At 43.3% G+C, this 13,249-nt stretch overlaps 1 protein-coding gene across 4 annotated transcripts in view; it reads left to right on the top strand.

The window, feature by feature from the left end:
- KIAA1217 (KIAA1217 ortholog) overlaps positions 1–11,586 on the top strand; it is a 325,759-nt gene extending 314,173 nt beyond the window's left edge. The window contains exons 17-21 of one of the 4 annotated variants that reach the window (XM_036844417.1): positions 3,748–3,867; positions 7,953–8,030; positions 8,143–9,738; positions 10,260–10,382; positions 11,092–11,586. In XM_036844417.1, the coding sequence (XP_036700312.1) occupies positions 3,748–3,867; positions 7,953–8,030; positions 8,143–9,738; positions 10,260–10,382; positions 11,092–11,586 (2,412 nt within the window). The remainder of the gene's footprint in view (positions 1–3,747; positions 3,868–7,952; positions 8,031–8,142; positions 9,739–10,259; positions 10,383–11,091) is intronic. The other 3 variants (XM_036844418.1, XM_036844419.1, XM_036844420.1) reach the window with 3 other exon arrangements.
- The last annotated feature ends 1,663 nt before the right edge of the window (positions 11,587–13,249 follow it).

The following is a 13,249-nucleotide window of genomic DNA, read 5'->3' as shown; positions in this document are numbered from 1 at the left end:
ATACTACCCAAGCCAATCTACAGATTCAATGCAATCCCTATCAAACTACCAATGGCATTTTTCACAGAACAAAAAAAATTTTTTTAATTTATATGGAAACACAAAGGACCCTGAATAGTCAATGCAATCTTGAGAAAGAAAAATGGAGCTGGAGGAATCAGGCTCCCTGACTTCAGACAGTACTACAAAGCTACAGTAATCAAAACAGTTTTGTACTGGCACAAAACGAGAAATATATTCAATAGATCAATGGAACAGGATAGAAAGCCCAGAAATAAACCCATGCACCTATGGTCAGTTAATCTTCGACAAAGGAGGCAAGAATATACAATGGAGAAAAGACAGCTTCTTCAATAAGTGGTACTGGGAAAACTGGACAGCTACATGTAAGAAAATGAAATTAGAACATTCTCTTACACCACACGCAAAAATAAATTTAAAATGGATTAAAGACCTAAATGTAACACTGGATACTATAAAACCCTTAGAGGAAAACATAGGCAGAACACTCTGACACAAATTGTAGCAATATCTTTTTGGATTCACCTCCAAGAGTAATGAAAATAAAAATAAGAATAAACAAATGGGACCTAATTAAACTTAAAAGCTTTTGCACAGCAAAGGAAACCATAAACAAAATGAAAAGACAACCTACAGAATGGGAGAAAATATTTGCAAACGAAGCAACCAACAAGGGATTAACCTCCAAAATATACAAACAGCTCATGCAGCTCAATATAAAAAAAAAAAAAAAAACCAGCTCAATCAAAAAATGGGCAGAAACATTAAAAAGAATGAAATAATGCCTTTTGCAGCAACATGGATGGACATAGAGATTATCATATTAAGTGAAGTAAGTCAGACAGAGAAAGACAAATATCATGATATCACACACACAAAATAAAATTCCAAAATCCCACCAGGGTATTTACTGTTGCTTTCTTTCTCCAACAAGTAGTTATTTTCTTTAATTGATTAATTATTAGTGATGTCTTAATAAAGATTAATCAACACATGATAGTATTTATTGTAAACTCTACATTTATTAAAAAAAAAAAACAATGGGCAGAAGATCTAAATAGACATTTCTCCAAAGAAGACATATAGATGGCCAAAAGCACATGAAAAGATGCTCAACATTCCTAATTATTAGAGAAATGCAAATCAGAATTCCAATAAGGTATCACCTCACACCAGTCAGAATGGCCATCATCAAAAAGTCTACAAAACAATAAGTGCTGGAGATGGTGTGGAGAAAAGGGAACCCTCCTACACTGTTGGTGGGAATGTAAATTAGTACAGCCACTATGGAGAACAGTATGGAGGTCCTTAAAAAACTAAAAATAGAACTACCATACTACCCAGCAGTCCCACTACTGGGCATATATCTCAATTCAAAAAGATACATGCACCCCAATGTTCATAGCAACACTATTTACAATAGCCAAGTCATGGAAGCAACCTAATGCCCATGGACATATGAATGGATAAAGAAGAGGTGGTACATATATACAATGGAATATTACTCAGCCATAAAAAAGGAATGAAATAATGCCACTTGCAGCAACATGAATGGACCTAGAGATGATCATACTAAGTGAAGTAACTCAGACAGAGAAAGACAAATACCATATGATACCACTTATACGTGGAATCAAAAAAAAAAAAAGTGATACAAATGAACTTACTTACAAAACAGCAACAGACTCACAGACTAAGAAAACAAACTCACGGCTGCCAAAGGGAAAAGGTGGCGGCAGGGGAGGGATTAATTAGGAGTTTGGGATTAACATATACACACTACTATATATAAAATAATCAACAAGGACCTACTGTATAGCATAGGGAACTCTACTCAATATTCTGTAATAACTTAAATGGGAAAAGAATTTGAAAAATAGGTATACGTGTAACAGAGTCGCTTTGCTGTACACCTGAAACACAACATTGTAAATCAATTATACTCCAATATTAAATAAAGTATGGTATAAATAATAAATAAATCATGGTATAAATAAATCATGACCTGGTTTGTTTCAAATGGATGACTAAGCACTAGATAACTTCTAATTTGTGAAAGGTGAACAAGCACTAATAAAGAAGTGAGGCTTTTAAGCTTGTGAATAATCCTGCACTAGCCCCCCGAGAGAAGTAATTTTTGTTCTAGCCACTCAGAGCCCATCACTTGAGGATATTTCCCTCCACTGAAATCTAAATATCTTTGATGCTTTCTTTGACTGAAAGCTTTACAAAGGCAGAGTATCTGGCTTCTTGTTATATTATTGGTGGCCAGGTAACAGTGGTGAGTGAAGTACTCTAACCCTAAGGTAACCAAACCCCATTAGCCAGCCTGCTGCATCAGGGAGTCGGCCAGCGGCCATGCTGGAGCCTTTGCAGGCTCTCGAGTTAGACAACCCCCCCCCCCCCCCCCCAGCCCCTCTGAGGCAGGACAAGAAGCAGCTGCAGCCCCCTGAGTGTGATCGTGGAACAGCTTTCCTGCTGTGCGTCTCCAGGCATCAGAAGAAACCACAGGCTCCCGAGTCCAGGGTCTAACAGCCCAACGGAAATGCCGAGTGGCCTTAGCAAGCGGAGCCCCGGGCACCTCCAGGGGCCGCGAGGACGGGGTGGGTGTCTAAGGGGGGGAACCGGGAGCCAGCAGAGGGAGGGAAGAGCAGGCCGGGGAAGGTCCCAGGCATCCGCTCCGCTAGTATTTTTAAACCTGTGCTGGAATGTTCACCTGGGGAATGCATGGGGTATTCTTTGGGCCTGCAGTTATTTCCAAATGACAGTATTTGACATGAAGGAAATAGGCGATCAGTTGAAATTATTCACTTCAATAACTGCTCTTTAATCCTGCCTGCACATTAGAATAATTTGAGGAGTTAAAAAAAAAAAATCCTACAGCCCAGAGAGTCTGATTTAATTATGCTCTGGGTGAGGCCTGGGTAACAGTATTTTTTTTTCAACTGGATGTCATGTAGCCTGATTGAGAACCACCGATTTCAGGACATTTCGCTGCTTGGGTCGCCGTCTCTCCTGCTCTCGCGATCAGATATATTGTCACTTCTTTTCTGCCCTATAGACGCAGCAGATGCTTTCTCTCTGAGAACCGACCTCCCTCACTCAGGGTTCACAGGAGTGGCCCTGGGCTCCTATAACTACGATCCATCATTAGTTTTCAGAGACAAGTCTTCGGGGGCCAGGCAGCTCCCAGGCCGCTCAGAATCCCTTGCGTGCTAAAGAGCTTGCTTCATTCTCCGTGAGCGTCAGAGCCACCCAGAGCACAGGAGCTTGTTGCTACTGCAGACAACGAGTTGTTAAGGATTACTTTCCTTTTAAGGTTTAATGGTTTGCAATATCTTGTGCCCTTTTATAATGAAGAGGAAAAAAAAATAGCTTCTTCTTAATTCATTTACATATTCAGCATTTTTTAAAGGTCAAAGCCCTTTAAAAGAAGCCCTACTAAATGCAAATCAGGTTCACCCAGACAGGAAGGGGCGTTCTTTTCAAAGGCTCTATCCATTTAATCTCAGTCTGGACCAGAAAATAAGGAAGCCTTTGCCCCGGGCTTTGCTGACCTGAGGTCAGATGGGGAGCCGGTTTTCAGGGCGCTGACGCCCTGGCGTGACCCGCATGTAGGACCGGGCCGGGGTCTCGACCGGGAGATCCTCTGGATTCCCTGCCTGTTCCCTCTGACCTTCTCGCTGCACTCGGATCCCTGTTAACCTCAGTGTTTTAATTCCTTAGGCATTCCAGAAGTGTTCCTTTATGGATGTAAATTCAAACAGTCACGCTGAGCAGTCCCGGGCTGACAGTCACGTTAAAGACACTAGGCCGGGGGCCACAGCCCTACCCAAGGAGAAGAAGGTAACGTGGCAATTACACGTTGGCCGCCCGGTGGGCCGTCCTTCTTTCCTTGCTCTGACACTAATACCGCTCTGTGCTTGAGCTTCTGTACCTTCTCTTTTTTCCTCACCCTTCTTTTTTTTTTTTCTTTTTTTTTTTAAAACTAATGGAGACACAGCTTGGGGCTTCACCAAAGATCTCTGGCTCAGGTTTCCTGAGCGGATGCTGTGTTCCTGTGCACAGTACACAACAGTGTATGCAGAATTCAGGCATTATCTTCCCAAACCAAAGATATACATACACCTTTCAAGATTTTCTAGAACAATGCTGGTGGAACAAATGGAAACATCAACCAAGTAGGTAGCACTTTTTCTAATTTGTAACATGTCTTCTGGACCAAAGACATCTACATTAAAAGTAGGTGAAAGCTTTAGATTCCAGGAAGAGAATACACAGCAGAGCTGTCTACCTGCCATCCACAGGTGTATCCATGGAAACAAACACACATGTATTTGCACACATGTTCGAGGATGCCAAAAGAGTTTTTGTTATTACTCTTAGAAATTCTCAAAGTGTACCTTCCAAGATAGTAAGTTCAGTATCGTTTTAGTGCTACTATACTTTGTGGCATTCTCATGGCTTCCAAACAGACGTCCAGGCTCTGAAACAAAGGTCACTATCATGACATAGAACTTTAAGGAGCAGAGATTAACCTGCATATTTGAACCTCAACTTTGTAAGTTGAATCTAGAGCTTTTGTGATTTTTGGAAATAGAGCCATCTTATTTAAATGAAGCCTCTGTCTAAATTTCAGGGTAAAAAGCTTATCATGACCAACTCAAGTCTTAACATTTTTTGCCAGGAACTTGTATCTTAGAATTCAAAGGTTCTAGCGTCCTTTAAATAAAGTCAAACGAATCAGCCATAATATATAGCCCAGTAGTCACTCCATGTAGGTACCTCAGTCCAGATGTAAGTCAGCTCAGTGAAAGATACAGGATCACACAGTCGGAGGGCTATTCTAGCACAGTCCTTCAGGGGATGCAGTCCCGGGGCTTACAGCTCTCAGCCGTGCAGCCCTGCCGCAGAGGCTGACCTGCTCCTCCCTGGCTCCCGGCAATCCCAGAGCCCTCGTGTAAACTCCGCCTGCCACGGATCTGGCAGGTGAAGCTGTTAACCAGGTGATGGGGATGGGGGCTCTCTAGGCACAGGAGAGATTAGGAGATTGTCTTGATAAATCCTTCTTGTGAGGGAAACCTCCTGTTAATGGGAATTGAAACCATGATCATCACACTGGAAATAACGTTGCTTCTTCAGTCTGTGGACTTTCCTTCTGTGGCCTTATTAAAGCCAATTCACAGAAGGTCCTGGCGGGTCCTGAGTTATGTGCTGTACTTGGGCCAGTGTGACCGTTTCTTTTGAACACTGACCCGGAGCTTCTCGAAGATCCCTCTGGAGACAATCATCATCTCATTGTAGAATTTTGCTAATTTGCTAAAAAGCTGCATGGGATTTCTTGCCCTGCAATTAGAAATCCATATTCCATCGATCACACTGATCTCAATCAAGGGTCCATCAGATACTAAGCAGGTCTGTACTGAATGCCCAACACCAGGGCATTTAACACTAGGTTTAATTACAGATGCTTTTTCTGGATAATTATACTCAGCAGACTGATCTACTTCATAATAACCGTGACTATCAGACCTGTCCCCAAATTATTGTCATTATTAACCTCTTCCTGGGCTGTTCATCTACCCTTCTATAACTCAAATGTTTCTTAAAGTTTCTTTCCTCTTATTATGAAGTGCTAGCCTAGCACTTACTTTTATGCAATTATTCTATAACTTATGTTTCTAATTTTGGTTTCTTGCCCAAATGCATGTGGTCCCTGCTTCACCAGTTGTCTGAACAACCCAAATCTCGGGGCTCCAAAACAGATATTAATGAGGCTTAATTACCTTTCCTGCAGAGTCTTGACTATCTAAGACTACCTAAGGTATCGTTGTGAGATTACATGACGACCGTGAACAAGTTACCCTGGACAAAGTTGATGCACTTACTTTGATCCATGCCTTCATTTTTCTAGCCCAGTGCCAAAAATGCTAGGTCATGTGAAACGTACACTTGACATCTTTATCTTAGTGACTTTCCATTGGAGGATTCCTGCTACTAGATCTGTTTTAAAATAACATATATTGCTGGGTGGCATTTGAAATATTTAACAATGGGTATGACACGGGCCCTGGCCAATCAGAACAGATGTCAGCCCCAACCCCCCAATAAATGAGACCAGCAGAAGAGCAGCCCCGCAGATGCCAAGTCCTCCTTTGACTCAAGGGTAAAGTCGCACTCAGGTCCTAGCACGATATGCTGACTCCCTGTTTGGAGCTGAAACCTTAAGCTGAAACCTCATTTATTTTTCTTCTTGCAACTTTTACTTGATGCATTAGTTGTTGATTCCAAATTTAAAATCCCACCAAAGAGATTATATTGTTCCACTGTAGCAGCTGAATCTCGTTGCTCTTGTTTGGGGCCTGATGCGGCTGAGGGGAAGTTAAACAGGAGGTGTTTGGTGGCTATGCACCTTGGATCCTGTGCCATATTTCCATGTGATTAATACTGACTTTGTTGTCTCTGTGCGTTATTGCTTGAATGTGTACAGACATTCTTTCTGGTTTTAAGCAGGCAGTAGGATCGCTCTAGGCTGTCTTTGGTGGGGCCTGGGTTCTTGCGCTTCGTTATGTTGTCACTGCTTTAACCCAACAGCCTTCTTGGGATCGTGTCCCATCCTGTTCTAATCACCTCTTCCTCTTGGGCTTCTACAGCAAGAAGAAAGGGCAGCAGTGCCTTGGAAGTGACAAGGCATGGCTAGTGGTAGCATGGTGGCAGGGCCCGAGGCTACCGATACACCCATGCCTGGTGGAGCATTCTCCATACCCGGTTCTCACTGCTGGGTTCTTACCTTCTGAATCTTGGTGAGAACCTCAGAAATGCATCTTTCCTCTGCATCAGAGCACACAGAGAATCAAAGCTGAATCACGTAGTTAAAATATTGTACCTAATTACCTATTTGGTATAAATACCCAGAAATGAGAATTGAAATTTCTAGGTCAAACAGAAACCATTTTAAAGGGTTTTGATTTGTTTGTACCACCAAAGGGCCAAGCAGAAAAACTGTAGAGTACCCAGATCTTCATGGATGAAAGCTAGAGTCTTTGTTAATGGGTATTATATTTAAAATTCTTGTCTCTTCAAAAAAAAAAAGCTGAATCATGACGTCACAGTCGCCACTTGAGCCTCAAATGTCTGCTTTGTAAATGTTTACATGACATCTTGGCGGCATGGGGAGCGCTGTCACTCTGAATTGGGATTTGATCATCTTGGCTACGATGAGTTTGAAGGTTATTTTGACACTTTACTTGGCAAGTTTAAGTACAAACTGCAAGTATGTTTTCAAATCTGTGATTTGACCAGGGAAAAATGGGTTTTTTTTTCAATCTCAGAGTACCATACCCAAGCAATGCAGAGTCGTTATAGGACAATCCCCAAACAAGAGCAGAGATGAGGCTGAAATATGAAATAACTAGTTGGCAGAGACGTGAAAACTTTCCTGGTCTAGTTCCTTGGTTTATAAGCAAGAAAACTGAGGCCCAAGGAAGTGAAATGACTTGCCTAAAATAACACAGTTAAGTGGCAGATCTGGGTTAGAATCAGAATCTGCCTGCTCATGTATTGTGCTTTCTACGATGCCATGCCACTCTTCTGGTTTTAGAGTCGGCTAAGCTCACAATCAGATGTTGGAAAGAGGAGGCGTTGGTCCAGAACTGGTCCCTTTATTCTCTTAGCTGCTCCTCCCACCAAAATTTGAAATCCTTGAAATATTTTGCTAATTGAGATTTTCATCTTGTGCAAACACAGGGCATTTTTGGAAGTTGGAGAACCAAGCCACCCAAGGTAAACAGAGCTGTAGGCTTTGGACTGGTGTGTAACGAATGTGCTTGGCCCGCGTGTTTTGGGCGTGTAATTAAAGAAACAGTCTAGCTGTAGTCCACTTTGGGGGGGTGTGGTTTTGTGGAGTAACATGTCCTACACTATTCTACCAGAATTTGGAATTTTTCCACGAAGACGTACGGAAATCTGATGTTGAATATGAAAATGGCCCCCAAATGGAATCCTGGAAGGTGAGTCCACCAGATCTGTGTTCCAACTGATACCATGCAGATTAATTCCCTTCCTTTGCAGATCCATTTCTGATCACTATGTGTGGTTTCCCTCCTCCACTCTCCCTCCCAGGTTACCGCAGGGGCTCCCATACCTAGTGACCATCCTAAGTGGGAAAGAGGAATGGAGAATAGTATTTCTGATGCAGCAAGAACATCAGAATACAAAACTGACATCTTAATGAAGGAAAGTTCCATATCCACTAAGAGTTTACTTAGAGACGGTAGAAACTATTCCCAGAAAAATGTGTCTAGGGTCAATTCTAGTTTCTCTGGCGTTAGTTCATTAGAAGATGAAATCAACAAAGGACCTAAAATCTCAGGGCTGCCGTACCCTGTATCTGACACTGAGAATCAGAAGATGAATTATGGGACGACAAAGGGGGTGAGTCAGCAAGGACAAGAAAATACAGATAAGTGTCACCTTCCCTCTCCCACTAGATCAACCGAATCGACTATTCGTGATGTCAAAACTCAAGACCGAGAGGTTCCCATGACAGAGTTTGGCCAAGTTGTCCTAAGACCGAAGGGAGCGAGGCATGCTAACGTGATGCCTGATGAGGATGGGGAGTCAACACCAGGTTCTCCCACTGAGGAGAATGCAACCACCGACAACATTGCCTTCATGATCACCAAAACCGCGGTCCAAGTTCTCTCCAGCGGAGAGGTCCGCGATATAGTGAGCAAACAGGGGGAAGATGTACAGACGGTCAACATTGACGCCAAAAAAGAGACAACTTCCCAGCAAGAAGGCACGGACAATGAAGAACCGGTCGTGTGCCTGGACAAGAAACCCGTGATCATCATCTTTGATGAACCCATGGACATCCGGTCCGCATACAAGAGACTTTCAACCATATTTGAGGAATGCGATGAGGAACTGGAGAGAATGATGACAGAGGAAAAGATAGAGGAAGAGGAGGAGAGTGGAGATACTGTGGTCCAGAATAACACTTCCCAAAAGCTTCCTAAGGAGGGGGCCTCGGGCAACCTCGGAGCAGGGCGGGAGACTGAGAGTAAATTCCAGCCACACTTCCTTTCAGCGGAGACCGGAATGTCAGGAGGACAGGAAGTGAATAAAACCGAGCAGAGCAAGTTCAACCAAGCCGATTCTCCAAGTTCAGAAAGCCAGGGTGACACGACCGATGACCAGTTTGAAAACCCCAAGAAAAAGTTCAAATTCAAATTCCCGAAAAAGCAGCTTGCCGCTCTCACGCAAGCCATTCGCACGGGAACCAAGACGGGGAAGAAGACGTTGCAGGTGGTGGTCTATGAAGAGGAGGAAGAGGATGGCACTTTGAAGCAGCACAGAGAAGCCAAGCGATTCGAGATCAGTGGGTCTCAATCCGAAGACACCCCTAAAAGTATGCTCAGGAGGCTAGGGCAGCCCAGTCTGGAGAGCACAGCTCCGATTTCGAGAACTGATGAAATCAGAAAAAATACCTACAGAACGCTGGACAGCCTGGAGCAGACCATCAAACAGCTGGAAAACACGATCAGTGAGATGAGTCCCAAAGCCCTAGGTGATACCTCGTGTTCCTCCAACAGAGAGTCTGTTGCAAGCTCGTCCCACATGGCCCAGGAGGCCTGTCCCCAGTCCTTGGTAGTCCTGGATGAAGCTCCCACTGCCCTAGAGCCCCCCTCGTCTGTACCTTCAGCTTCACGTAAGGTATCTTGGTCTGATGGAAAATGAAAAGAGCCAGCTGCTTTCTTAAATCTGCCATAATCACCATTAGCGAAAGGTGTCTTGTGATTTACTTGCTTCCTTTCAGGTGGCTCGTTTTGTTTTGTTTCGTTATCTGTTCGCAATGATCCTTTCTCTCACACTTTCTCCCTCGCCTTCAGAACAACAACAACTAGGTGTCTAACAGCTAATTGATTCTGTTTTTATCTCTGTTGCTGACTGGTGTTGGGAAAACCGCAAGGATGCTGGGTCAGCCATTTGCCGTTGAAGTGATTGCTCTGATACTCACATTAAAATCCGTTTGATCAGTAGTGGAGCAGTGTTATTCTGTTTGATTCTTCGAATTAACCCCAGTGGTGTCTCCTGATGTCCGTCTCCTAGATCTGTCCTGCATGTAGGGCTGTGGCTTCTCACGTTGAGCTTCTCTGCGCACAGTGGGGCGGCCTCGGGGATAAGCCACTGACACGCGTCCTCTCTCTCCCCCCCCTCGCTGCTCCTCCCCACAGGGCTCCACTGGAACCCCTCAGACGAGCAGGATGCCGATTCCCATGAGTTCCAAGAACAGACCAAGCAGCCTGGACAAACCTGGCAAGCAGTCCAAACTGCAGGATCCCCGCCAATATCGTCAGGTAGTTTTACCTTAAACCCAATATTGGATGGACACTCTTGCGCTTAAGAAGCAAGTCACTGACTTAGTTTATACCAAATATTGCATTTTTCTTTGTAAGATACGGTTTACGTAGACATCCTGGATCTGGGGGCATGAAGAGAGTCTAAAAGCCTCTGTTGAATTTCTCACCACTCTTTTGCATGCTCGCAATAAAACATCTTTTACTGTGTGACTCTAAAGTTGACCTGTTAACACCAGGTGGCAGGCCAGGTGGCTTTCCTTGGGGGAGTGTAGTGGTTCATCAGAACACCTTGGGAAACCGAGACAGACAAAGCTGCCCTGAAAGTCGCCAGCACTAACGTGTACGTGGACGGCGTCACACTAGAGGCGCATTAACAGCCCGTCACGATGCCTCACCCCCGCCCCAATAACAGCCCTCACGCAACCCTCACGTCTCCACCCAGCACCCGGAGACGGTAGTAGAATGATGTGCCTGTTCTCACAAACGCCCTTCTTCCTTCTTCCCTGTTCTGTGCATCCTCTGCTCTGCACTTTGGGGGTTTCTCCCAGGTCCGGTACAGCACGACAAGACTTAGCTCAGGCCTTGAACTGGTTTGGTTTGGTGTCTTTGATTTAATGATTCTCAGAAGGGCTGTGTTGCCAGACCCTGTGGACTGATGGTGTTACCAGCTTTCTGACAGACTGTCTCCCGCCATCTTTATTTGCAGGCTAATGGAAGTGCTAAGAAAGCTGGTGGGGAATGTAAGCCTACTCTCCCCTCCTTGCCTGCTTCTAAGATTCCAGCCCTTTCTCTCAGCTCTGGGAAAAGCAGTTCCCTGCCTTCTTCTAGTGGTGACAGCTCTAACTTCCCTAATCCACCCACTACTAAACCATCGGTTCCTTCTAACCCTCTCAGCCCCCAAACAGGACGATCTGCTCCCTCTGCCTCCCTCATCCCCTCTGTCTCTAATGGCTCCTTAAAGTTTCAGAGCCCCGCTCATACAGGTAAAGGTCACCATCTCTCATTCTCACTGCAGACTCAGAATGGCCGAGCAGCCCCTCCTTCCTTCTCCTCCTCCCCGCCCTCCCCTGCCTCCCCAGCTTCACTGAATCAAGGTGCCAAGAGCATCAGGACCATCCACACTCCTAGCCTCACCAGCTACAAGGCACAGAACGGAAGTTCAAGCAAAGCCACCCCATCCACAGCAAAGGAAACCTCTTAAAGGCCAAATCCTATTAGGCACAAGTCGGAGTTACATTTAAGAAAAAAAAAAATTTTTTTTAACAGTCTTCGACAAGTGTTTTCACAAGAGAATGTAACGTATTGCTGTACTGTTTGAGGTTTAATGCTAAGTATGTGCTAAATACTGGATTAATAGATTTCAGTAAAGCTTGTTTGTTCTTTTACTTTGTTGCTGTTATAATTACATAGTGTTTACTGTCTCTATTCAATACCTGTTAAATGAAGTAAGCATGTGTTACCAAAACAGAGTATGGCAGGAGAGAAGGGTGTGGTGAGACAAGAAAAAAAATGTATTAAGCATGTAAAACATGTATGATTCCAGAATTTTAGTATGTTTTGTATAAAAATATTTTTCATTACGGAGACTAGACGTGAACAGAGAAATACACAAGTGTGACTATACAAATTGTAAAACAGATACTATAATATTTCCTTTTATTTTAGTGTTATTTAGCTTTATTACAGATTTCTATTTTTGTCAAAACTTCATGGTTCCTTTCGAGATCTTTTTTGCCAAAACATTTTGATACTGTAGCATTGTACATTTGAAAGTAGTGTGCTAGACAATAAGCCAATGAACTTCTACACAAGCCAACAAGAGGCACATGTAGAAGGCAATTATCAACCCTACTGCACTGCCATGAAAATTATGTATAATAATTTGCCGGCCCAAGCAAGCTAGTTTTGTTCTGTTTCTTTTTCCTCTTTTCTAACATATTGGGATTCTCTAGTTGTTTTCTTTGCAGTATCTAAATCCTTCCTTTGTTTTCTGAGACCTGGTAACCCACACTATTGCATTGTGGATTCTAGAATGTACACTTCTGTACGGTTCTGTAAACTGATCAATTTTTGTAAATATATAAATAGACACCAAAAATACTGTATGTGACAGCACATAGAGTAGTTTTCCCACACCAAAGTTAATTTTTATGCATGCTTTAAAAATATATCTTGGGGTGGGCAGAAATGGAACTTCCTGGACATTTTTAAAAAGCAACAAGTTTGCACAGCTAGAGTGTTTTTGTAAATAAATGTATTTGTATAACACAGTTATGTAATATACAGAACTATAAGCAGAGACTTCGCAAAACTAAATAAAGGGCTGCATGCTTATTATTTTTTGTACCTTGTCCCTCTAACTACTTCCTAGTCAAAGAACAAACGTAACCATTACCAAGTTAAAAGGTTTTGGCTTTGCGGGCATGGTAAGTAAACATGTAACCAGATGCAAACTGCTTTTCTGAAAGTTCTGCTTTTCTTTTTTTCTTTTTTTTTTTTTTTAACATCTTTATTGGAGTATAATTGCTTTACAACGGTGTGTTAGTTTCTGCTGTACAACAAAGTGAATCAGCTATATGTATACGTATCCCCTCCCTCTTGCATCTCCCTCCCACCCTCCCTATCCCACCCCTCTAGGTGGTCACAAAGCACCGAGCTGATCTCCCTGTGCTATGCGGCTGCTTCCCACTAGCTATCTGTTTTACGTTTGGTACTGTATATATGTCCATGCCACTCTCTCACTTTGTCCCAGCTTACCCTTCGCCCTCCCCGTATCCTCAAGTCCATTCTCTAGTAGGTCTGCATCTTTATTCCCATCTTGCCCCTAGGTTCCTCATGACCATTTTTTTTTGTTTTTTTTTAGA

Source organism: Balaenoptera musculus, chromosome 2, assembly GCF_009873245.2.
Source record: "Balaenoptera musculus isolate JJ_BM4_2016_0621 chromosome 2, mBalMus1.pri.v3, whole genome shotgun sequence".
Classification (NCBI taxonomy): domain Eukaryota; kingdom Metazoa; phylum Chordata; class Mammalia; order Artiodactyla; family Balaenopteridae; genus Balaenoptera; species Balaenoptera musculus.
The sequence above is the reverse complement of the archived record's forward strand: the minus strand, read 5'-3'. Positions and strand labels throughout refer to the sequence as shown.